Source organism: Plecotus auritus (genome assembly GCF_963455305.1).
Source record: "Plecotus auritus genome assembly, chromosome: 9".
Taxonomy (NCBI): Eukaryota; Metazoa; Chordata; class Mammalia; order Chiroptera; family Vespertilionidae; genus Plecotus; species Plecotus auritus.
The window spans coordinates 54,920,066-54,945,503 of NC_137783.1; the positions used below are offsets into that span (position 1 = coordinate 54,920,066).

General features: G+C 41.0%; 1 protein-coding gene across 4 annotated transcripts in view; it reads left to right on the forward strand.

Moving 5' to 3' along the window:
• Positions 1–25,438, forward strand: part of NRG3 (neuregulin 3) — a 1,127,062-nt gene that overhangs the window by 834,559 nt on the left and 267,065 nt on the right. For all 4 annotated transcript variants that reach the window (XM_080640875.1, XM_080640877.1, XM_080640876.1 and 1 more), the window contains exon 3: positions 19,007–19,080. In XM_080640875.1, coding sequence (XP_080497001.1) covers positions 19,007–19,080 — 74 coding nt within the window. The remainder of the gene's footprint in view (positions 1–19,006; positions 19,081–25,438) is intronic.

The following is a 25,438-nucleotide window of genomic DNA, read 5'->3' on the forward strand; positions in this document are numbered from 1 at the left end:
CCGGTTTAGGTCCATCATTATGGAGTAATGCAAAGTATTTTCATGCCCTAAAAATTCTCTGTGCTCTGACTATTCATCTCACCCCCAATCCTTATCAAACACTGATCTTTTTTGTGTGTCCATAGTTTTTGCCTTTTACATAGTGTCATACAGTTAGAATCACATAGTATGAAGCATTTTTAGATTGAATTATTTCACTTAGTAGTATGCACTTAAATTTTCTTCATGTCTTTCTTATGGCTTGCTAGCTCATTTATTTCTAGCCTTGAATAATATCCCCTTATCTGGATGTACCACAGTTTATTTATCCATTCACCTACTGAAGGACTTCTTGGTTCCTTCCAAGTTGTGGCAATTGTGAATAAAGTTGCTCTAAACATCCTTATGTAGGATGTTGTGTGAACATAAGTTTTCAACCCCTTCAGCTAAATAGCAAGGAGCATGATTGTTGGGTTATGTAATAAGGCTGTGTTTAGTTTTGTAAAATACTGCCAAACTATCTTCCCAAGTATCTGCGCCATTTTACATTTCTACCACCATGAATGAAAGTTCCTGGTGGCCCCCATTCTCACCAGCATTCCTTGTTGTCATTGTCCTGGATTTTGGTCTTTCTGATAGGTGTGCAGTGGTATCTCCTTGTTTTAATTTGCATTTTCTTGATGACAAACTGTGGGGCATCTTTTCATATGCTTATTTCTCATCCTTATATCTTCTTTGGTGAAGTGTCTGTTCAGGTTTTGGGCCCACTTTTTAATTGTGTGGTTAGTTTTATTATTCTTGAGTATTAAGAATTCTTTGTATATTTTGGATAACAGTCTAGTATCAGATAATACCTTTTACAAATATTTTTTCCCAGTTTGTGGCTTGCCTCCTCATTTTTTTCACATTGTCTTTCATGATAATTTTTTTGTGTGTCTGAAATATACTACAGTATGGGGGAATTTCTATTATTGAAAATCAAATGAAGATGTGATTTTATAACTGGTCATAAGGAGTCAATGAAGCAAAGAACTAGAATCAGTTTTAAAATTAAATAATTTGCTGTACTTAAATTGCTTATTGCCTAAGTGTGATTTAAAAAATAATAAATTAAAAATACAAATGTGCTTGTGATGAAAAGCCACCAGCCTTGATCTTATCTTCCTGCACAAACTCCTCCCACCCCCAACTCTCTCAATTTGCACTCGCTCCCCAAACATGCAGGCAAGCCTATTAAATTATTTTCCTTTGACATTTTCCTAGTTGTTAACTTTATATCTCTAAATAACACATTAAGCCTCTATTTCTTGATTTATCTACCAGATATGGTGCATTGACTTCCTATGATTATGGAAATTTAAATCACTTACACCACACCCCACCACTTCTTTCTTTTTCCTACCTGGTTTTAGCACTAGTCTCAGTTCTCAAAGTTGGTCTTAATAGCACATTCAAGGAAGTAGAATAGTATGGTTAAAAAATGGGGCTTTTGTGCAGAATTGAGGTTGTCACATAATTCCCCAGTTTTCTCCTAACAGATTTTCAGCTTTAGAGGAATGATTATATTTGACTGCACATGCATTTAAACCTCCAAGTCTGTGCCACTCTTTTTTTTTTCCAAAGCAAGACCTCACTTTCATCTCAGTCTGAATTGCATGAGGCTTTTAATATGAAATCACTTTCTATTCAGTCCAAAGTTTCCTTGTTGCTGATGAATGTCATACATAATGAAAGATAATATCCATTTATCCTCAGAAGTAAATCATTTATCTCACAAGGGAGATATATTATTGTGAATTCTGATCAAAGCTGCCCACTTCCTTTAGCCATAAGAAATGCTGCACCCTGTTCACCAATTGTACAACATCCTGGGAGAAACAAGGGAAATTATGCTGTTGAACGAGAGTTCAGCAAACTCTAGAGGTTTCTAAAATGGCTTTAAAAAAAATCACGTTTAATGCAGAAACCTTCTATGATCCGGGAGTGTAAACTGTAAAAGTCTTTTTTCGCTTTCTTCACTTAATTAAATCAGAAAGCTGTGAGACTCTTTGCAGCTTGCTCTGTGATGTCTGCAAACGGGTTTGTGAATGACATTGTGTGGATATGTTGCTCCCTTTCTTAGAGAGACAATAATTATTATCACTTCTTTTTGAAGCCTGCTGTGAGCAGTTTTATCAGTTCATTTGCTAATGAGCTCCCTCTCTCCTTTATAATGCCAATCATAAAGATGCCTTTTAAATAAGACTTATCTCCCAGATTTATTTTCCTTTCCTATTCCTTATCAAACTGAGTACTGCTTTGCTTCAGGGAATCACCCACACTATCCAGGCAGGGAACAGGCTGCCCTCTTTGATCTCTTGTTTGTATCATACTCTCTCCTTTTCTCCTCTGGGGACAGTGAATTCCAGAAAGGACATCACAGTTTTCCAGAGGAATCTCTTCCTGTATTTTATCTCTTAGTAAAGCCGGTTTAGGCCAGATCCCCGATCAGACCTAAACCAGCAGTGGGACATCCCTCTCACAATCCGGGACCGCTGGCTCCTAATTTCTCACCTGCCTGCCAGCCTGATTGCCCCTAACTGCCCCCCCCCCCCCCTTGCTGGCTTGGTCACCCCCAACTGCTTCCCCCTGCCAGCCTGGTTGCCCCTCACTGCCCCCACTGCCAGACTGGTCACCCCTCACTAACCCCCCTGCCGGACTGTCACCCCACACAGCCTGCTGTTCAGTCGTTACTGTGAGGGTGTCCCAACCAATTTGCATATTACCCTTTTATTAGTATAAATTGTATAGTTGCTCTATGCTGTACGTCCATATTCATTGCTTTTCAAATTTAATAGCATGTGAGTGCCTCGATAGTCAAATTATCCTGAGTAAAATGAGATGCAAAATGAAGCAGAGAAAATGGGCTTTCTTTCTTCCTTTGTTTTTACTTGGGCTGCTGGCCAGCATGCTCTTGTGTTTATTCAGAATTTATGCAAAGTAGTAGCTAGTGACCCAAACCATTAAGTCACAAATCAGCACCTAACATTTACAAATGGCATTACTTCATCTTGTTGCAGAATTTACCAGGCAATGAAAAACACACAATGGGTACTCAGAAGATTCAGGAAAAACCCTTTATTTGCAGATGTACTAGTACAGCGACTCAGGGTAGTTGGTTCCCAAAGCCTGAGTACCAAATGTGGAGGGTCTCTCCCATTTAACCCCTTGGTTTCTTTGTCTCCCCAGATATGGACCAGGCTTCCTGACTTTTCATGGGCTTTGCAGTCCCTCTGTGAGTTGGGATGGGGGAAGTGAGATTACACACCAAGGCCTGGCCTGGGTGGTGCCAGTGACCTCCCCTCTGGCTCAGCTGTTAAATTCTTGGTTCATGGCCCTTGTACACTGGGAGTATTTTGGAAAACAGATTATTGCCTCTGGAAGGGGCAGTGACTTAATTATAGGCTAACAAGAATGTGCATTAGGATACTGGTTACTGGCACAGATTCAGATTGCTAGCCCCCCTCCCCCCAGGTTGCCCCCTATATTCCCCCTCAATCTAGTCTTCACCACATTCCTAAAGTAGCCATTAAATGCTTAGTCCATTGAAGAGCTAACAACTGAAATTCATACTGTCCCCTTCCAGACTCCTTGAACTCATGGCATGCCTCCTATGGTTGCTACAAGTACAGTTGATCTGTCATTCAACAGGTTTGAACTGAAAGGGCCCTTTAAATGCAGATTTTGATTTCGGTAAATTCATAGTCTGCCCTCCATATCTCTGGACTTTGCATCTTCAGATTCAACCAACCTGATATCAAAAACAGTATTTTTTGATGTGGAGGGTTGCCTGTATGCATTGTGCTATACCATTTTACAGAAAGGACTTGGGCATCCATGGATTTTGTGGATGTTCTTGTTGCTAGTGTGCACAATATGTCCTTTTGCAGTGATGTGAGGAAAGAATTCCAAATGCACACACGTGGAGAAGTTTAAAGGAGATGGTAAGGTTTTATTGTAAATTAAGGGGAATTAATACACTCTGAGGGACCGACAGGGTGGGCAGACTCTAGAAGCATGGCCACGAGTCTTCTGTAAATTCTCCAAATACCTTCTTGTTTTAGGCCAAAGACAAAGAACCATTTAAATTATCCTACCCAAACTTCTAACTTTTTCTGAGCTTGGATTGGGCTCTCCTCCCAGTAAATTCTATTGGGTTCTCATGCCCTCTATCCAATCCAATTACCTTTCTGCTTGTTCCCATGCTAGGCCCTGCCCCTCTACTTCATCATCCTGACCCCCATTGTGCCTGTCCAAAAGTTTCATTTCATCATTTAGTTCCTATTGCTCATATGTGGAGCAGAGGCATGTCCTTCCCCCACCTCCAATACTGGCCTTTTGGGACCAGTGGTAGCCCTCCTAGAGTGTGTTAATGGGTCTGCTCACCAGTAAGCTGGATGGAAATTCTGTCCTTTTAGTAGTTCCTGCTTGCTTCCCAGTTTATGAAAAGTATTTCATTCACTTTTACTTTCTTCCTTATATTAATGCTGACAGTCTTAGAACCAATCCCCTCGGATACTGAGGAGCAGCTATAGTTACGTCTTGGGATCAGTACCCCTAACCCTTACGTTAAGGGTCAACTGGAAATATAATGTTCCCAGGCTCCTTATCCTTCAAACAAGAGGTTGCTAAATTTATCAAAGCAGGATATGGTTATGTCAAAAATATTGCACATAAACTTTAGTCTAGGTGTTCTTATTGATGATTCTTACTGAAAGGTTAGCTTGGGTGGTACGTGAGGGCAGATTAAATAGCCATCTCAGGCGGTGATTAAAGAAAATTGAATTTATTTAAGGAAAGGCGATGGGGGATGGCATGTCCAAAGGGAAGGGCTGCACAGCACCAAGCTAAGGGAACAACAGCAAAAATATACTTGGGACAGTGAAGCAAGGAAAGGCATAAAAGAAGCAACAGGAAAACCCAGGCTGAGAAGTCAGAGAAAAGTGGGCCTTGGAGACAGGTTCAGGGGGTGAGTCCCAGATGAGCTGCCACTGCCCTGGTTGCAAGTCTCATGGGGTCCCTTAGAGGTTGGGGGATACATGCCTGTGGGGGAATGGCTAGCGCATGCTCCTTGGAGGAGGAGCATGCACTGGGTCCTTTGTCCAGAGCTTCTTCATCTCTTTATTGCAGGTGGAAATCTTACTGGAGGTCTAAGGGGAGGGTCCTAACAGACTATTCACCAGCTTTCCAGGTGTGCTCTTTCAGGGTTGTGGTCTCCACTGATTGGTTGGTGCCAGAGTAGGGGGTCATTAGTCAATGTGGCTGGTCCTGAGACAGCCGCGGTGTCACTTGTCTGGCTTTGCTGCTTTTCAGAGGCTGGAACTGAAATATAACTGAGGCTTAGATGTTATCTTTACGAAGGAAAAGGTCAGGGGGGTCTAAACTGCATGACCAGCAATATAAAAAGTCAGGGGGTCCAAACCACATGACCAGTGATGTGATAGGGGAGGATAGGTTACCCTGGGGGCAAGGTTCTTGTTTTCCAGTTTTGCCCCTTGCTAGGCATCTGGAGCTTTCTGCCCTGATGAGTTTCTGTACCTGGCCCATCATCTTTGCTCGGGGGTGTCTAACACTTACTTCCTTAACTATTCAGATTTCTTTTTACTGCCATGTAGTTATGGTTGCCAGATCTAAAGAATACAATACAATCCAGTTAAATTTGAATTTCAGATAAATAACGAATACATTTTTAGTATAAGTATGCCCCAAATATTATATGTGGACAAACTTATAAAAAATGTTGTTTACCTGAAATGCAAATTTAACTGGGTGTCCTGAATTTTATCTGAAAGCCCTCCACACAGAAGAATCTGGTCTTTGTTGTCTTGTAGAAATCAGTTTCCCAGCTGAGTAGCTGCTATGGACTGACTTATGTCTCCCTAAAACCCATATGTTCAAGCTTGTTGAAGCAACAACCATCAAACCTGTGAACAAATTTTGTAAGAGTTCAGTTGAGCCAAAATTGATGACCTAGGCCAGGGAGCGAGATCTCAAATGCTGGGAAGAATAACAGGTGCAGCTTCTTTTATGTGTTTGAGATTAAGAAGGGAATTTAAGAAACATGGCATGAAGGAGGGAGAAAGCAAGGCACGGACTGGATTATAGGACAGTTAAAAGGATTATGTGCTCTCTTGAGGGGGTTTCTCTGGAGGGGTCTGAAAAGAGGCAGTTCAAAGTTGTGTCATCCTATATGTCCAGAAAAAAGTGGACAAAGATAAACCTTTATTTTAAAAGGTTAGATGCCTGGAGTGTGAGTACTCACCATGACCTGCCAAATTAGACATTTATGATCAGATCACACTGTGAAGTCACTTTCTGTAGGAAACCCCCCCCCCCCCCCCCCCCCCCGCTTTATTTGCCCATGTCTAGGAAGGAACAAAATTTCCTCTGCCCTCAAGATTCTTCTTGGTGATCCTATAGTCGAATATACATGAGACAGATTAACAAGAGAAAATAACCAAAATATATTTTTAAATAACCAAATTTAATGCATACATATGTATAGGGACTCTGCATACATGAGAGTCAGGGACCCCACATGCAGGAAGCTCAGAGATCGGAAGGGGGATTGAGGTATATAAGACATCCTGAGCTAAGGGTGAGGTAAAGCACTTTGGGTGCTTCAAAGGGTCTTTGCAGGATGATAAGAAGAGCAGATGTTTAGTGAATAAAAGTCGCCCTGCCATGTAAAAGGGTGAAATGGTTATTGCTGATAATCTCTTATGGGCAAGGCCTCTACTTCAAATTCTCTTAGGCAGTTAAGTATGGGGCGGGGTGTGCAGAAGTTTCGTTTGAGCCTGCGGCTGAAGTTGCCTTTAGTTCAAAACTCCCTGTGTACTACAGAGGCACATCCTGAGGTGACTTGTTCTGTACATCCACATCCATAAGCCTTAACCCCACGTGATCTGGAGACAGGATCTTTAGGAATTAATTAAGATTAAATGAGGTCATATTGTTGATGGAGAAATTAGTGGGCCTGATTTCCTAGTCACCAGTGGGCATGAGGTTCTTGGGATGCTGCTGAAATAAGCATTTGCAGAAATCCCATGGGAGAATGAGAGGTGGTAAAAGGTTTTGCTTGTGTGGCATTACATTCCTCAGGTTGTAAAGCCCCATGCCCCTTGAACCAGCCCCAAAAGAGGGGCAACTGGGGTTCTGCAAAGCCAAAAGGAGGGCCAGTGTCCAGTGTCCATTCCATGTTGCAGCAGGGTCCAGCTAAGCATCAGTTAATTAAAGTCCATTAGTCCATTGTGTGGGTCCCAAATGGCTGTGAGCCACATGAGTCCACAAGAGTGCACCCCTGCGATAGGAGAGCCAGGAGCCTGGCATGCCAGTGAGAGTCAAAAGGGTGCACTCCTTTGTTCAGGCGTTTAAATATTCAGGTTCTGCTACCTTGCAGAGACCACACCTATTCTGGCCAATACCTATTCCCAGGTGTGATTGACAGTCAGGTAAGCACATTCCCAAGTCACTCAGACCTCACTGGGCATGCATCAAAACTGTCTTTGTCTTGTCCCTTCTGCATTGATCAGCAGGGAACAGACTTGGAAAATTTTAAACTAGCAAAGCTGTATAAATGGCATGCTTATATTATCTAGTCTTCCCCTTACTTTTTTCCTATTAATTAAAATAATAATCAGATTATTATACTAAGCCAACCAGTCTATCACACTTTGTTATGGCCATCCAAGCACTAATTCGGTAAGTTTAGAATATTTTACTCTGGCTCACTTTTGTATTTCTTATGAAGTTCAAACTGACAAGGATGGTCATTACCTTTTACTCCTGTGTAGGTATGATCACCAGACCTAAGGAATAAAGAGTAAATTCCACCGACTAGTCTGGACATGGTAGTCAACTGTTCTTACTATAAGCAAGTAGAGGCAAGGGAAGGAGTCTGATCATGGTTGTAGCCTAAGCGTCAGAGAGAGTCTGTGATTGGCTCTTGTCTGAATCTTTGTAACATCTTAAGTGAAAATAATATAGGGAAGTCATAGGGAGTGGATGTAAAGACAAAAAACCTTGGTCTGCTGTTGACTGGGAAATATCAAAGTCAGTCGTGGTGTTATCGGTGGAAGTGGGGTGCCCACAGGTGGAAATGGGGGGATTCTTTCTCCACTGGGTGCTGCAGGTCGGGTTCTTATGATATCTTGAGAAAAAGAATGTTTTAAGACTAGCACGGGAGAATGAGTGATTTTTATTTGTGTGGAGTTATATCTGTTGGTTTCACAAGTCCCATTTCCCTTAAATCAGTCCTGGAAAAGGTGCAGCTGGGGATCCGGTAGAGCTAAAAAAGCAAAGCCAGTCTCCAGAGTTTCTGTTCTATGGTGGGGTTGAGTTCAGCAGAGAATCAGGCTAGTTTCAGTCCATCAGTCCGTTGTGTGTGGAGTCTGCATGGCTGTGGGTCATGTGGGTAAGTGCAGAGCATGAAAGCCCAACAAGCCAGGATTCCAGCATGAGCAGCAAGAGAGAAGGAAGGGAAGTCCTTTGTTCAGGAGCTTATGCATCTCAGAATTCACACCCTTGGCATGCCCATCCTGGCCAATGATCTGCTCCCAGGTGTGCCTGACAAGAAGCATCCTCTCTGTGTCACCCAGACTACTGGGCATGCATCTATTCTTTCTTTGTCCAGTCCCTTCCCCCAGGATCTGTGGGGGGAAAACTTAGAGAATATTAGACTGTGATTTTCTAGTACAAATGGCATGCCTATATCATTTAGCCTTCCCTTTGCTCCTTTCCTGTTAATTAATTAATAACCAGGTTAATTACAATGGTATGAATGAAAACTTTTCATTAACTAGGGAAGTGGGGAAAGAGATCCTGACTGTACTCTGACTTTAATGTTGGAACCTAAATTATCTGCCTAAATTTTCTAATTATCAGGCATACTTACAAGGAATAGGGGCAATGTGTGTATGTACCCCACATGTACACAGAGCATGCACTAAATCAAGACTCGGGAATTCCACTCAGAGATGAGCAGCTGTGAGAGATCAGTCACAGACCTCTGTCACGCTTCTAAGTGGGAGAACGGGGGGTCATCTTGCATCCAAATGACATGCCTTTCCTACCTGTATTTAACAGGCTACCTCCCTTGAAAACTAGACTCACATTTTTCAGAATCAGAGTTACTAAATGTAGCATTTTCTCAATAAATGTGAATCCTTTTGTTCTTATTAGGGCAATTACTATTTTACTACTTCTTGTAATATTGAAATTATGAAGTCTTTGTGCAAGAGGGCCAATGGATTATTCTTTTATTTATCTTCTTAGGCTAAAAAGAGATTTTTCTTTTTACTTTTAAATAAAATAAAATCAAAGCTAAATTAGTTAGAATGGCTTTGTCAGCCCACATAGCTGCTCTGGATAATACTGCTATGCACGTAAGCTGTATAGTACCTTCAGGCCATGTGATGTGTGTTAAATTTGTTAATGAGATAGTAAGGCTGAGGTATAACTCTTGACCAAATAGGGGCTAAATGTCTATAAAAAGCAAACTATTTATTCATACTGACATGAGAACTCCTCAGCCATCGGTTCTAACATGCCACATAGGACAGTGAAACGACTTGATGTGAATGGGTTGTTGTCTCTCTGGTAATAAAAAAATGACCAAATTATGTGGGTGACTATTGGATATGAGCCCCTGATACTCTACACATGGTTGAAAAGAACTTGTGATTGAGTAAACATGCATTTGCCATATTTTTTAACTTCTCAGATTTGCAGTCATTCTCTTCCTTTCTGTCTTTAGGGCTCAAATATTATCAGAGTGTAGCATACCTCCTGGATTTGAGCAGGTGCTTTCAAATTCACTTCTGAAATCATAGCAGTCTTAGGATGCAACAATTGACCTTCATCTACTTTGAATTCAAACTTTGCCCAAGGGAAATTTTGAAAAACAAATCCCTAATTTTTCGCAGACACAGCTCCATTAGCAAGAAACATTAGAGTTGTAAGATGAGTGACATAGTAAGCAACTAAGTCGCCTCTGCCAAGGAATCAGGGTGTTTTCCAAATGTATACACACTATTTTTTCTGATAGCTCAATAGATGCTTCTTTCTTTTCAGATTTAACCCACTGGAATTAATAATTATTCTATGTGTGTATACATTTTTGGACACCCATATATTTGAAAGCCATTAATAACACAATGGAGAACCTTCCTGAGTTTGAAGGTAGCTGTTACTCTGCAATTTAAAATTAATCCAATTCCAAATTCTTCCATTTATAGTTGAAAGGATTTTGGAAATGCTGTACCTACAACCAATCTGTAGGTAATTTGAATTCCAGTTGGTTAACTTAAACATCTTGCTGTTTTAATTAATGTTAATTTTACATAAAAACACTTAGTTACATTCTAAATTCAGTTAAAGACAGCTTATACTTTAATCAGTATCATAAATTCTCTCTAGCCAAACCTGGGTCTCAGCTTCAACAGTGAGTGGCAGGGAAGGGAATCTGTTCTAACCCAGTGATAACTTTTTAGCCAGTAACTCTAGGCTGCAGATCTTTAGCTAGAAATGTTTCTAGTCCACCCAGCACATATTGTCATTTAGATGGAGACTTGGATTGGAATTTTTGCTTCTGTACTCCCCATCTCTTCAAGGCTGGGCAATTCACTGGCCTTGCTAAAATGCCATTCTCTGTGTTTTTGTTTGGTGTGTGTGTGTGTGTGTGTGTGTGTGTGTGTGTGTGTGTTTAACTGAGGACAGCCTGAAGTCTAGAAATGTCATTTTCATTCTTCAACACTAATATCCCTTAAGAGGCTTCCCATCCATAGTTGGTGATTACCTTTATGATTAACATGAAGCTGAGCACATTTGCCTTTAAATGAATGATTACTCTCTCTGCCATGGTTTGCTTAAGAACATTTTGAGATTGGATAATAACTTACATATCCAGGTCTTTAATTCTTACCATAAATCATAGCTTTACTTCATAATATGTGGGCCATATTTTCAAGTACTAATCTTGGGAAAGGTGTATGATGATTTATGTGACTACTGCATTTCCATGAAGAATGTCAGAAAGTGCCACACATCAAGCAAGGACTTGAAAGTCAACCCCAGTTGAGTTTGCATCTAGTTCAAACACTGGCTATGTAATTTTAGGATAAGACACTTAATGTTTCTGAATCTCTGTTTCTTCACTGGAAAAGCTGGGATGATGATTCCAAATTCAAAGAATATGAAAAACTAACATTTATTGAGGGCTTACCATGACCCACAGGTATGCCAGTTTTCCCTAATAATAATTCTAGAAGGAGGGCTATAATTATCATCTCCATTTTACAGATGAAGAAGAGAAGGCACAGGAGGGCTAGGCAGCTAGTAAATAGCCAATCCCGGATTTAAAACCAGGCAGTGTCCCAAACCACCCTGCCTCTAACATGGAAGGTTTAAATGCCTGATGATCTTTCTATTTTTCCCAACCAAGGACTGACAATGATGCCGAGGAGAACTGGCAGGGCATAGAGAAAAATACATGAAGGGATTGTTCGTTTTTCAAATCAGCGTTTAATAGGCCCTTTAAAATCGGCAGACTTGTATATCACTGACAAAATGTCTACTTCGCTGTAACATTGCCACTCTCTCTCTTCTGAAGTTAATTGATTTCTGCTAGTTTAAATTTTGTGTCTAAAATCCAGTTTCCAAGAAGGAAACATATATACTTTCTTCAAAGTATATGCAGAGACCAGGCACTACACAGGGATTGAAGCAAACATTTGAAAATATTTTCTGTCCTTCATACATTTCTCCCTGTAAATTATGTAAAATGTATCTTTATAGATATGAAGACCTGTAGGTATAAAAATGGCCAAAATGTATTGCTCATTTTTCTCCTTACTGGTATCATTTTCATTTTATTTAATTGAGACTGGGGAATAGACATATTAAATGAGTTGCCTAAAGTACACCATGAAAATACTAAGCACAGAAGCAAGACTATGAACTCAGCACTGTTACCCATGATATAGATGAGGAAGATGTGCTAAGAGACCAGGTATTGGCTGGACCATCCATATGGATAGTCAAGACCCTGACAATGAAGACAGAGAAGGAATGGAGAAGAAGGAAGTGAAGCAGTGCTAATGCCTTCCTTTAGTGAGTAAATGAACAGGAAGGCAATAGGTGAGGACTAAGAGGATAGTACAGTTTCCGCAGTGGAACAGTGTTTGCGTTGTTTTGGTTTGGTTTGATTTGGTTTGGTTTTCCTAATAGAAGGAAGAGGGATAAATTGAGTAAAAATCTGGACAGGTAGGGAGGCTGTTGGTTACAAGTGAGAGTTCTTAAATTTTCAGTCAAATCACTAATATTATTAGCTCTAATTTAGTTGTTATTCAGAAAATGGGTTCCAAGACATAATCCAACAGGTGAATACTGTAAAAGAAGAGATGGGAATGGTGTGAAGTGAGCTTGTGGGCTGATGGCCATGGTCATCACTGCTACCTGGCCAAGGGATGTGGGTTTCTATGGAAACATCAGCAACTGATCTCACTGTTTCAATGTCTTCTCCTTGGCGTCCTCCACATCCAGGCTGGTGACCTGTTGACCGCTTCTGCTTTACCACACTGACAAAACAAGTATTGAAGTTACAACCAACAACTATGCATTTTGTATTTTCCCATTATTGTCAGTATTATTCTCTTCTTCACTGTGGCCCAAGGTTTTAAAACCTTTCACTAAAGCTAAGCTTTTCCTTAGAGACAATATAGAGGATGAAAAAGGAATTAAAGGGGTGGCTTGCTATTTTAGGTACAGCTAAGTAAGTAGGACGGGACTGAGGGTCAAGTTAGAAGGATGTAAAGAGTAGAAAAAGTGATGTCTGTATTTGAAACGACACAGCTTACCCCTGTGGAAAGGGAGAATACTGGTTTTTTATTTGACCTTGTGGCTCACCAGCCAGAGAGGATACTTTGCTGATACTTACGTGGAGCTGAGAGGCTCCGGCTCTTCCCCTGACTTCATTGTAGTGCCCAATCTCTCGTGTGATCAGGGTTCCTCCACCAGAGTTCTCTCTTCAACCTCTCACCTGTCTTACCCTGATTTGGACATTGTCTTCCCAACTATGCTCTTCTCCGCTGTCTTTTAAATTTAGAAATAAACTAAACAAGCAATGTTACCAAGGACTTAACTATTTTCCAAAGTGACAACTCCTTCATCTCAGAGTTGATAAACAGAAAATCTGAGAGTGGTATTTTTTGCAAAGTAAAAGCTCTTAGCTCTTGCAGACTGTGTTTGCTTTGCAGTTGTTTCACTGCCAATAATATTTCCTATCTGAAGCTTGCTCTCTGCTCTTTGGCCATATAGTTATAGAATATAAGCTTACCCATAAAAAACCATAGGGAACACTGTAATTTTCAATAAAATATCTGTGTGCAAGTCTTCTCAGGAATAAAGAAATTCAGAGAATGGAGAGGAATTAAGGGCAGTTTTAAAGCAATGAAGAGTAAAAAAATAATAGACTATTAACCTGGTTAAGGTAAAATCTGTGCTTTTATTAAAAAACATGTATTTGTCATTAAAAAATACACATATACTTTTATAATTTTATTAAATTAAGTCATACTTTATTAAGATGAAAAAACAAAAAAACATTTTTTACTATATAGATTTATCTTGTTCTTATACCTGTATCTTTAAAAAAGCAAAACTCTTTTTAAAAAGTATTCTCAAACTTCCCAAAACATCTACCAAAATTAAAACCAACTTGCAATGATATTTCTCAAAAGATGTGCTGCTTATCACACTGTCAGAAGTTCTGCCAAACTCAGTCTATGAAATAGAAGTGCATCTTAAGACTTTTTTCCTTTGCTTTACATCTTTAATATAGTAATAAATTTAGTCCACTTCATTGGCATTACCTGCTTGCCACATTCTGTCTTTGTATTTGGATGGGTCTGAACTTACCAAGTTGACATATGTGTGATTTTTAATTACATATATGTTAATTTTTTAAATTGATTTCAGAGGGAGGGAGGGAGAGGGAGAGAGAGATAGAAACATGAATGATGAGAGAGTCATCGATCGGCTGCTCCTGCATGCCCCCTACTGAGGATCGAGCCTGCAACCCAGGCATGTGCCCTGACCAGGAATCAAACTGTGACCTCCTGGTTCATAGGTTGATGCTCAACCACTGAGCTACACTGGTTGGGCTATGTGTGATTATTTTTTTAAATAAATCTTTATTGTTCAGATTATTACAAATGTTCCTCTTTTTTCCCCCATAGCTCCCCTCCACCCAGTTGCCACCCCACCTCATGCCCTTACCCCCCCCACTGTCCTCATCCATAGGTGTGCAATTTTTGTCCCATCTCTTCCCGCACCCCCCACACCCTCATCCCCTCGAGAATTGTCAGTCCATTCCCTTTCTATGCCCCTGATTCTATTATATTCACCAATTTATTCTGTTCATCAAATTTTTTATTCACTTGATTTTTTAGATTCACTTGTTGATAGATATGTATTTGTTGTCACTTCGTTGTTCATAATTTTTATCTTTACCTTTTTCTTCTTCTTTCTCTGCTTAAATACCCTTCAGCATTTCATATAATACTGATTTGGTGGTGATGAACTCTTTTAGCTTTTTCTTGTCTGTGAAGCTCTTTATCTGACCTTCAATTCTAAATGATAGCTTTGCTGGGTAGAGTAATCTTGGTTGTAGGTTCTTACTATTCATCACTTTGAATATTTCTTGCCACTCCCTCTGGCCTGCATAATTTCTGTTGAGAAATCAGCTGACAGTCGTATGGGTACTCCCTTGTAGGTAACTAACTGTTTTTTTCTTGCTGCTTTTAAGATTCTCTCTTTGTCTTTTGCTCTTGGCATTTTAATTATGATGTGTCTTGGTGTGGTCCTCTTTGGATTCCTCTTGTATGGGGTTCTCTGTGCTTCCTGGACTTGTAAGTCTATTTCTTTCACCAGATAGGGGAAGTTTTCTGTCATTATTTCTTCAAATAGGTTTTCAATATCTTGCTCTCTCCATTTTTCTGGCACCCCCATAATTCAGATGTTGGTACTTTTGAAGTTGTCCCAGAGGCTCCTTACACTATCTTCATATTTTTGGATTCTTTTTTCTTTTTGCTTTTCTGGTTGGGTGTTTTTTGCTTCCTTGTATTTCCAGTCTTTGACTTGATTCTTGGGATCCTCTAGTCTACTGTTGAATTTCTGTATATTATTCTTTATTTCAGTCAGTGTATGCTTAATTTCTGACTGGTTCTTTTCCTTTTTATTATTATTATTATTTTTTTTGCATTCTCACTAAGATCCTTGAAGGTGTCACTAAGTTCCTCAGAGGTTTCTAGAAGATTCTTGAGTAACCTCATAACTGTGGTTTTGAACTCCATATCCAGTAGTTTGCTTTCCTCTATTTCTTTCATTTGTGACATGTTTCTTTGTCTCTGCATTTTGGCTGCTTCTCTGTGTTGATAGAGTGGCCTTGTGTGCTAGATGTCCTATAGGGCCCAGTGGCTTAGCCTCCCCAATCACCTGAGGTGGACACTCTTGGTGCACCCCTTTATGGGCTGTGTGCACAGTCTTGTTGTAGTTAAGCCTTGATTGCTCTTAGTATCACTGGGAGGAATTAACCTCCAGGCCAATTGGCTGTGAGGACCAGCTATATCTACAATGGAAGAACTGCTGTGCTGGATATACCCTTATGGGGCAGGACTTGCTTCAGTGGGGCTTTGGTACTCATTGAGTCTGCCCCTTGAGTGTGTCGCTTATGGATGTAAAGAGTTGTAATCTGGTATGGTCTCACACTGTCCACTGCATACACTGGCTCTTGGATCTCCACGGAGGTGCAAAGTCAGCCACTGCCTGAGGCCACCCAGTAGGAGCTACAGAGAGATCTGCAGATTCCTCCTTCTTTGTTTGGGGTTTGGAAGTGCCCAGATGAGGCCCAGCTGTGAAGCAAGGCAGGCTGCTGCTGCTGGGCCTTGGGCCTTCTTTTGGAAGTGTTGGAGCTCTCTGACCCAGCTGCAGTTTGTTAGGTTTTAGGCTGTGAAAGGACAGGCCATTCATATTCAAAAGCCACTGCTCACAGCTTGGGTGGGGTTGTAAATTGGGTGGGGCAGGGTCTCAGGGAATCACCAGGGCAGAGTAAACAGCAATGCCAGTCAGCCTTGCAATGGGGAGATCCCCGCATGTATGCATCCCATGCCCCTGTACAGGAACAATGATCATTGCGAGCACCTCTGAGAGAAAGCCACCCTCGCATTCTGGCCCGATGCCAGACAGTCCAGTTTCTCCCCATATGAGTCTGGGTCACTAGAGTCTCGCTGGGAACTGGAGTTCAGAGCAATCAGGAGCTTGTATCTCCCACCCAAGTGAAACAAACAACAGCGCACCCAGTTGCCAGCCTGTTTCACCAGTGCCTCTGCACCTCCACACCTCCGCACCTCCTACCAGCCTCAATGCGCTTTTCTCTTTCCTTCTAGTTGTAGAACTTCCACTCAGCCAGCTTTCCCGTGGTTCTGGATGATATTTGTTTTGTCTTTTAGTTGTAGTTTTGATATGGTTGTGAGAGGCAGCAAGTACAGGTGTTTACCTATGCTGCCATCTTGGTTCTCCTATGTGTGATTATTAAATGGAAATTTAAAAAATGAAATTTCTGAAACCCAGTACCGATTAGCAGGGACCCTGCCTCCATAACAAAGGCTCAGGGCTGGCACATCTGGGTGCACAGCCTGGTGGGTCTCCCAGCTTGGGCCTGGCTGCTCTGACACTATCACACATCACACTTTATCACCTACAGCCCAGGGGCATGAGGCAAGATGAGGGCACTCACTGTGCAGTCGTCCTGATACTCTGGGGCCTAAACACTGCAGAGAGGGTTCAAACTCATGGGAAATTTGTTTGAGACTTGAACAATTACAAATATCTGTCCTCATTTTCTTTTTCACACAAATAGAATAATGACTCTTAAGTTACAAAGAAGCCTTAAAAAGCAAAGCAAAACACATACACAAAAACACTTCCTCTTAAAGCACCTATCTATCTCTCTAGGGTACCATTTCACATTAAATGAATTTATAAAGACTAAAGTGCTGAAAATATTCCTCATATGTCAGAAATAAAATCCTTCAAAAAGTTAATGCATGCTGTAGCACACACCCAAACGTAACTCATGGGAAAATGAAAATTAAAACACCATAGTTGCCGGACTTCTGAATAAAGATGAACTAAAAACAATAGGCCAGCTTTCAGAGAACAGAAATTTATTTACTTTTTCATCAGAAATTGCTCCAGTCCTAAGCATTTTCTGACTTTTTACCATTGTAAACCGGGTGACACACCTGCTTTATTTCAAGAGCAATAAATGAATTTTTAAAGAGGTTATGAAAATATGTGGCTACTTAAGCAGCTTTTATTCAATAGCCTATTGAGTATCAGGGGTGTTTTCATATCAGAAGTCTTTGTTTCTCAGTGTAGGAGGAAAACAACCAGGCTTAAAAGGGTGCTAAAGAGAGCCTGCCCATCACCTGAATTCTGATGTGACTCACTGTGAGAGGTAGAAAAATGACCCCGGTGCCTTTCAATGTTGCTGCTGCAGTTGCAGTAGATTTCATCTAATAGTTTATTACACCAAAAACAAAGCATATTCTAGAGAAAGAATTCACAGTCCCGTCTGGGACAGAACAGTCCCTTTCCATTCTTTTGTCAATTTAATAGATTTCTAACAAGCAGAGGATTGTTTTGGTAAGTCTGATTTTTATGCCCGAAGCACAATTTCCTCCACTGTCCATAGGAGACATTCATTCATCAGCAACAATGGGTGACTCCCTGCTTACCTGGGGCATGACAGATCCATCACTAAAGGCCGCATCCTCCTATGGATACTGTTCCAAAGCAGGGGGTTGGGGCCACCTGGGCTGTACTAGTTCCTTGAGCTGCCACTGATGAGCCGATGCTGTCCAAGGCAGCCAGCAGCCCTGCTGGAGGGAGTGGTAGGAAGACTCACAGAGGACCAGCAGGACGGAGGCCACGCACTCATTGCCAGTGCTTGCAGGCAAATCCCTCGCCTCCAAATCACACCCACCTCAGGAAAGTTGCCTGGTGCAACACCTGGCAGAAAGCAGACACTTTGCACATGTTTGCTGAACTCAAAAGAGAAAATGAGGAGAGAAAAATGGGCATTTATGGAGAACGCACAGAGACCTTGCACATAGAGATCTTGACAGATGTGAAAGATGTTATGCTGGCCAATCAGGCCACAGGGACGTGAGGAATAGCTAACTTAAAAAAAAAAAAAAAGTTAGCCCTAGCTGGTTTGGCTCAGTGTATAGAGCATCGGCCTGTGGACTCAAGGGTCCCGGGTTCGATTCTGGTCAAGGGCACATGCCCAGGTTGCGGGCTCGGTCCCCAGTAGGAGGTGTGCAAGAAGCAGCCAATCAATGATTCTCTCTCATCATTGATGTTTCTATCTCTCTTCCTCTCCCTTCCTCTCTGAAATCAATAAAAATATATTTTAAAAAAGTTAAAAATTTGCAAAGGAACTAATAAAACACAAGAGAAATAAAGTCACCAAAATCTATTGATAATATTTGATAAATTACATGAGAAAATGTTTTTTATTAGAAAAATGACACATGGAAAGCAATGCTTCTGAGAGTCCCACAGCCTCTTAGAGACAGCGTGTTGCATAGAGAAAAGCATGCCTGCATCCAGAACTCTGACAAGAGGGGTACCACTGCTGAGATTGCTACGAGGGTCACCTTAAAAAGCATTCAATTTGTGCATTAGGTATTATATATGAAATTATAAAAGCAAAGAAGTGCTGGGATTTTTTGTTTGCTTTTTGCACAGAAATAGACTAAAATCTGCCTGTTGATGTTACAGACATACTAAATCCAATTATACAAAAGCATGAATGTTCCATTCTCACATTTATCTATTTTATGTAATTAGTGGCTATTTTGCTTGCTGAAATTTTGAAACTTTCACAGCCACATGCATATGTTTATTATTTATCCCCTTTTCTCAGGTGCAAAGAAGGCTATCAAGGAGTCCGTTGTGATCAATTTCTGCCGAAAACTGACTCCATCTTATCGGATCCAAGTAGGTCAAGCATTTTTCTTCTCTAACACAATGTATAGGCAGCCCGTCCTCTGAGCAATGGTTGCTAACTCAGCTGAAGGCTGCGCTGCACTCTTGTGACTCTGCAAGCTGCCAGGGTGGATGCTGATGACAGGGTTAATGTTCAAAGCTTGCTCAGAACTAATGAGGTCTAGGTCCAGGCCTTCTGGATGGTGCCTGGTCTTCACATTCAACTCCACTGCCAACTAACCTACCCTGGGAACTTCATGGGTGCTTGCTCCCTTGGCTTTAAGTTTCCACCATCCACTACCACCCCATTAGGAAAGCAAGGATATAGAAAAAGAAAAGGACTTATTATTTATCCAAAGGAATTTGTAGAAACTAAAGTACCAACCTCTGGTTGGTAATTTGTGAAAATATTAAATCTATTAACCTTTTATCTGACTTATTGAAATATGGAAATATGCATATCAAATTATATAACAAGTTTTCAAACAAACTGAGAAACCCCATTTTTAGCAACACTATTTGCATATCAGTGATTACTTTACTACTAATATTTTTTCATGAATGAATGAAGACAATTTCCCACTAAGAAATATTTCTAGTCATTAGTTTCTTTTTCTATATGAAGTTAAAAGTAGAAATATTGCTAGCCATTAGTTTCTCTTCCTATATGAAGTTAAAAGTAATTTTCTGTATCATTATGCCCAATTCTGGTCAAATGTGGAATTTTTACTCTCTCTGTAAAAAATATTCTGATGTTGCAATGACTGCTATAACTGAGTCACTTCTAAGGCAAGAGAACTTTTATTCAATCAGCAATTTAGTTCAGTGAAGATAATGACAGGCATTTCCAAATCATAAAGGCAATGTTATGGTTTTCTGATTACCAATCATGCATAACATAAACTTGAGCAAAGCATTGCGTATTGACAACAGACAGAGGTCTCCCTATCTGCTACTGTGCATGTTGCTGCACAATGAATATGTCTAACCATCTTTTAACATTTTTTCAAAACACATGTTTTCATTTTGCCCCTGAATTTCTAGCTATGCTTCATCAAGAAAATGTAAAAATTTTTAAAGGGGAAATTTTTCTTTAATTTAATTTGATTGTGCTTTACCTTGGTAAGGTAAGTCATTATATAGTACTAACTACTCTTGTTCACAAATTTAGCTCTCCTTGAGAAAGATAGGGGGAAAAAAGAAGGTTGCCTAAAACCTAGCAACAAAGCAAGCCATGGGTTCTCTGTTCTGTGAAATGTGAGGCCCTGGTGTCTAGGAATTGCCCAGATAGGGGCAGATACTAGACTTGTATCTTTTTTATCCTGTGATTTGGTCACATGCTAAGCTGATGCCTGGAAAGTATGGTTGTGGTTAGAGACATGTGTTTGGAATTATTAGCAAGTTTACACAGAAGAATGAGCTTGCTGACTCTTTCTTTATATTTTTCTTTCTTTTCTTTGTCATTCTCCCTGATTTACCTAGTTCCCTTCTTTGTTTTGCTTTATTCCCTTTCTTCTTTTGCTTCCCTTGTCTTTCCTTCCCTTTTGTTTTCCCTTTACTTGCTTCTCTTTCTTCATTATTTGTTTTCCCCCCTTTACCTTCATTCTCTCCCCGCCCCCTCCTTTTCTTCCTTCTCCCTTCCTCTTCTTCCTTTTCTTTTTCTTTTCATATATAGCTATGGAATATCTATCAAGTACAGTGTACTGGGGCAGGGCTTGAATATGGTACAAAATGATGAACATAATGTCTTTTAAACAATAATTAAACTCTTGCCATCCAATTGGATATCATAGTGCATCACTACAGTGGTTGAAGGTGAGGTCCATTGTAAAGACTGTATATTCCTCAAAGAAAAGCAATCCCATGATCAGACAGTAACCCTGAAAACCTATGTCTTATATACATGAAAATATTTCGTGCAACAATATTCATAATAGTGAAACAATGGGTACAGTCTAAAAATCACCAAGAGTATACTTAAGTAAAATGTAATGTGGCTTATCTATCATGGTCTATTAAATTATCATTAAAATAATAGCTGTATGAAATAGTCTTATTAAGTGAAACAGCAAGATGGAAATTATTTTCATATAAGATCGCAGCAAGAACACACATACCCTAAAATGCGAAAGGGGGACTTTAAGTGTTTGGGTTCTGGAAGTATATGGGTCTTTTTCCCCTTTTCTCCTGTTTTCTATAAAATGGCATATGATTGTGGGAATCATATTGTGAGAATGCTCAGTTTTGAAACAAAATATAAAAAAAATGAGAAACCTGTGGATGAATCCTTGAGGCACAGTTTAATTGGGAAAAACATTATACCTTCTATTCATTCATGCATCATCCATTTATTTATGCAATTATTAATTAATTTCACAAATATTTTCTAAACATCCACCAACATCTATCTAATCAGTCAGATTCTATTAGTACAAAGGTGTACAAACAGGATTTAGGCTCCAAGACCCCCCTGGCTGGACCAAGTAGCTCAGTTAGTCAGAGCGTCATCCCAATATGCCAAGGTTTCAATTCAATCCCTGGTCAGGGACACATACAAGAATCAACCAATGAATGCATAAATAAGTGGAACACCAAATCAATGTCTCTTTCTCTCCTTCTCTCTAAAATCAATAAATAAACATTAAACAGTAATAATAGTACCAAGACTGAGAAGAAGTCAGTGCCAGATAAACATTAGCCCACTTTCTGTATCATAATCATACTAGTATGTTTAGGATTTATATGTGCCAGGCTCTGTGCTAAAGAACATCACCTGGATTATTTCATTAAAACTCTCACAATCGCCGAAACCAGTTTGGCTCAGTGGATAGAGCGTTGGCCTGCGGACTGAAGGGTCCCGGATTCGATTCCAGTCAAGGGCATGTACCTTGGTTGCGGGCACATCCCCAGTGGGAGTTGTGCAGGAGGCAGCTGATCGATGTTTCTCTCTCATCAATGTTTCTAGCTCTCTATCCCTCTCCCTTCCTCTCTGTAAAAAACCAATAAAATATATTTAAAAAAAAAAAAAACCTCTCACAATCATGGTCTAACTGAGAGTTACTGGCAATAGTTCACATTTTATAAATGAGGAAATTAGGCCTCAGAGATGTTAAGTAAACTTGCCCAAGGTTACACAGCTGGTTAATACTGGAGTCTACCTTCCAGTCCAAATAACTCCATGGCCTGAGCTCCCAACGCAGGCCTCTTTCCTTCCTTCCCTCGGCCCCTCCTTCCTCTAGTTATTTTCAATATGGCATTTATCACTCTAAATTTCATTGACTGCAACTCAATGACCTGCAGCAAACAGTCTACGAAACAATATTTGCACAATTTTCATATCTTAATGCAGCAACTTGAGCTTCCATAGAGATTTAAATCCCTAATGAAATTTTCCTGTCAAAATTCTTGCTGAAGGATCGTTTAATTTGCTGCTCATGATATCTTTGGAATGACTGGGTACAGGAAACCAGCTTCCCTCCACAACTGACACCTTTTCTCTCTCTCCTGCTTCTTCTTCACCGCTGTGTGCTGTATTTAGGGAAATCCCAATTCAGAGGATTGGAAGCGTGGGTGTGTGTTCAATTCTCCCCCAGGCAATGCAGAGTTGATTCAAAATGTGAATCTTTGCCAATTAATGGAAAACTAATATTAAAACTTCTAATTATATGCATTCGGGCGACAGAACCAGGTCTTGCTCTGAGAGGCTGGGTGGCAGGTCTGACCTGTGTCTTCACAGTGGCCCCAGGCTGCGCCCTCAGCCCTGCTATTTCAAAAACCTATTCTCCCCCGCCCCAATGAATCTGTAGTTAACTCTGATACCGAATTTTTGGACTGGAACCCGGATTCTTTGTACGCCGGAATCGAAGAATTAATTCATGGACAGAAAATGGTATAGCAAAGGTGGAGATTTATTGAAGAACAAGTACAGACTCCCACGTAGGGAGGGGGAAGAGTCCCACAGAACGGACTCCTATGTAGGGAGGGGAAAGGGTCCCACTGGGTTCCTCTTCCCAATGGCTTATAAAGGCTACAGATTTTGGTGCCCCATATCCCCTCTGATTGGTCACTATTCCCTTAGACTGGTTACTATGGTAACTCCTGGGCTCAAAGGTTGAACCTCACATGTTGAGGTTCTCCCCCCACCCCTTCCTTATTGTTTTCCTATTCCCTTTGGGCTTTCTTCTCCTCCTGAATGAAGGGCTTCCTTCTCTTTATTTTGTAAATATGACCTTTCTTGGCTACTTCCAGTTCCCTTGTCTTATGGAAATATACCTGTTGCTGCCTCCTTGTCTTATGGAAATGTAACTGCACCTGGCGTCCTTGTGTCATGGAAATGTACCTTCTCCCAGTCTGCAGCCCCGTTCTTCTTCCCATGGACTCCAATTCTAAAAAATTCCTAAGCCTGCATTTGTCCCCCTAAAATTCCTGCTTCAACTCCACTCAGGAAAACATGTCACATGAGAATCAAACTTATAAAGTGCTTTGATGTTAGTTTTAAAAACATATATCTAAGGCATATAGCTGCCAGGTTAATGGAGCTCTCACAGCATTCAGTGTGTATCGCCATCACAGGTGGATAGCAGGCAGGGGCTCCAGAGGAAGGCAGTGAGAGGACCAAATTGTGGCCTGGACCACGAGTGTGTGGCCTTCAGCTGAGGAAGCAGCAGCAGCCAGGGTAGATATCGCTGAAGGGCACATATCTGCACCCTTCCTCCCACTACTGCCAGCCCTGTCCTGGAGAGCAAAGGTAAGCTTCCCAGCAGCCCCATGATCTTGATGATTTCTAATGCAATTACTTCAGAACCAGTCTCATTTCCCAGCAAGCACAGGATCGACCTGTGGACTCTTGTCCTGCTTCCTCATCTTACTACACACACACACCTAGGCCAGGTTCCCTCCTTAGCCTCAGAGCTAAGCTAGATTGAACTGACAGACCATGAGCTGGCCAAGGATTCAGGCAGATATTTTCCAGTTCTCCCCTCTTAGGAGCACCATGCCAACTCCAGTTATCATCAAGATCCTGATTCCATCACTGGCCAAAGCGAGAGCAGCTCCAGAGCATGGATTCAGAGCAGAATCCAAGAAACTTGCAGAGTAGGAAGATGTCAGACCTCATGGTGCCTGCTCTCCACCTCAGCATCCAGCACCCAGTATCCCCATGGTGGTGATACTGATTTTAGAACTGGAACACGCGGTGTTCCCGGATTCTTTATCTGTCGGAGTCGAAGAATGAATCCACAGACTGAAGATGGTATAGCAAAGATAGAGATTTATTGAAGAACAAGTACAGACTCCCCCGTGAGGGAGGGGAAAGAATCTCACAGCACAGACTCCCATGTGGTGAGGGGGAAAGAGTCCCACCCAGTCCCTGTTTCCATGGTTTATAGAGGCTGCAGATCTTTGTGCTTTGATATCCCCTCTGATTGGTCACTATTTCCTTGGACTGGTTCTATAGTGACTTCTGAGCTTAAAGGTGGAACCTCACATGGGACAGGTGACGTTCTCTCCCCCACCCCCAACCCCCACCTTCCTTATTGTTTTCCTATTCCCTTTGGGCTTTCTTCTTCTTCTGGATGAAGGGCTTCCTTCCCTTTATTTTGTAAATATAGACCTTCTATATTTACAAATGTACCTGTTCCCAGTTCCCTCATTCTATGGAAGTGTACCTGTTGCAGCTTTTCAGCTCCCCTATTTTATGGAAATATATCTTCTGCTGCTCTGCAGCCCTGTGCTTCTTCCATCGTCCCCTTAATTTTTAAAATGTCTAAATTTCCTTAACCTGTCTTTTTCACCCCCCAAAACTCCTGTTTCAGTGAGCAGTAGGTGACAAGTCTACAGGCCCAAGTCCTGAAATGGGGCTTACAGCTTAAGCTCTCAGAGTCATCTAGTCTTCACCATGGAAGGATGGAGAATAACTTCTGACTCTAGTCTATATAAACTGTCAAAAGGAAAATTTCCACAATCTACTGATCTAGTAGACTTTTATTCAGCAATTCATGAATCAGGCAGCATCTAATCTGGCAGAGAGAAAGAAGCTCTGAAGAGCTGTACAAGGTGAGAGATGTTTATAGACCAAAGTGAGCAGGAGAAAGGAAGTTACGCTGAGTGTTTGCTGATTGGTTGAAATGGGATTACTTTCCTTATATGGATCAAAGGGAAGTCTTGGAGGCCCATTGGGTTACTTGTTCTGAGCAAGCAGGTACGAATTGGTTGACCTAAGCCTTTCTTTTCTGGGATTGCTGAGCATAGAAATTTAGGTAAATTTTGGTTGCTGATGTGGGGCTTAGCATGAGTGACTCTGGTTATTGTAATAGTCTTGTCTTACATTCACACTTTGGTTTCTTTGGATCTTAGAAAGCAGGCTCTGCTC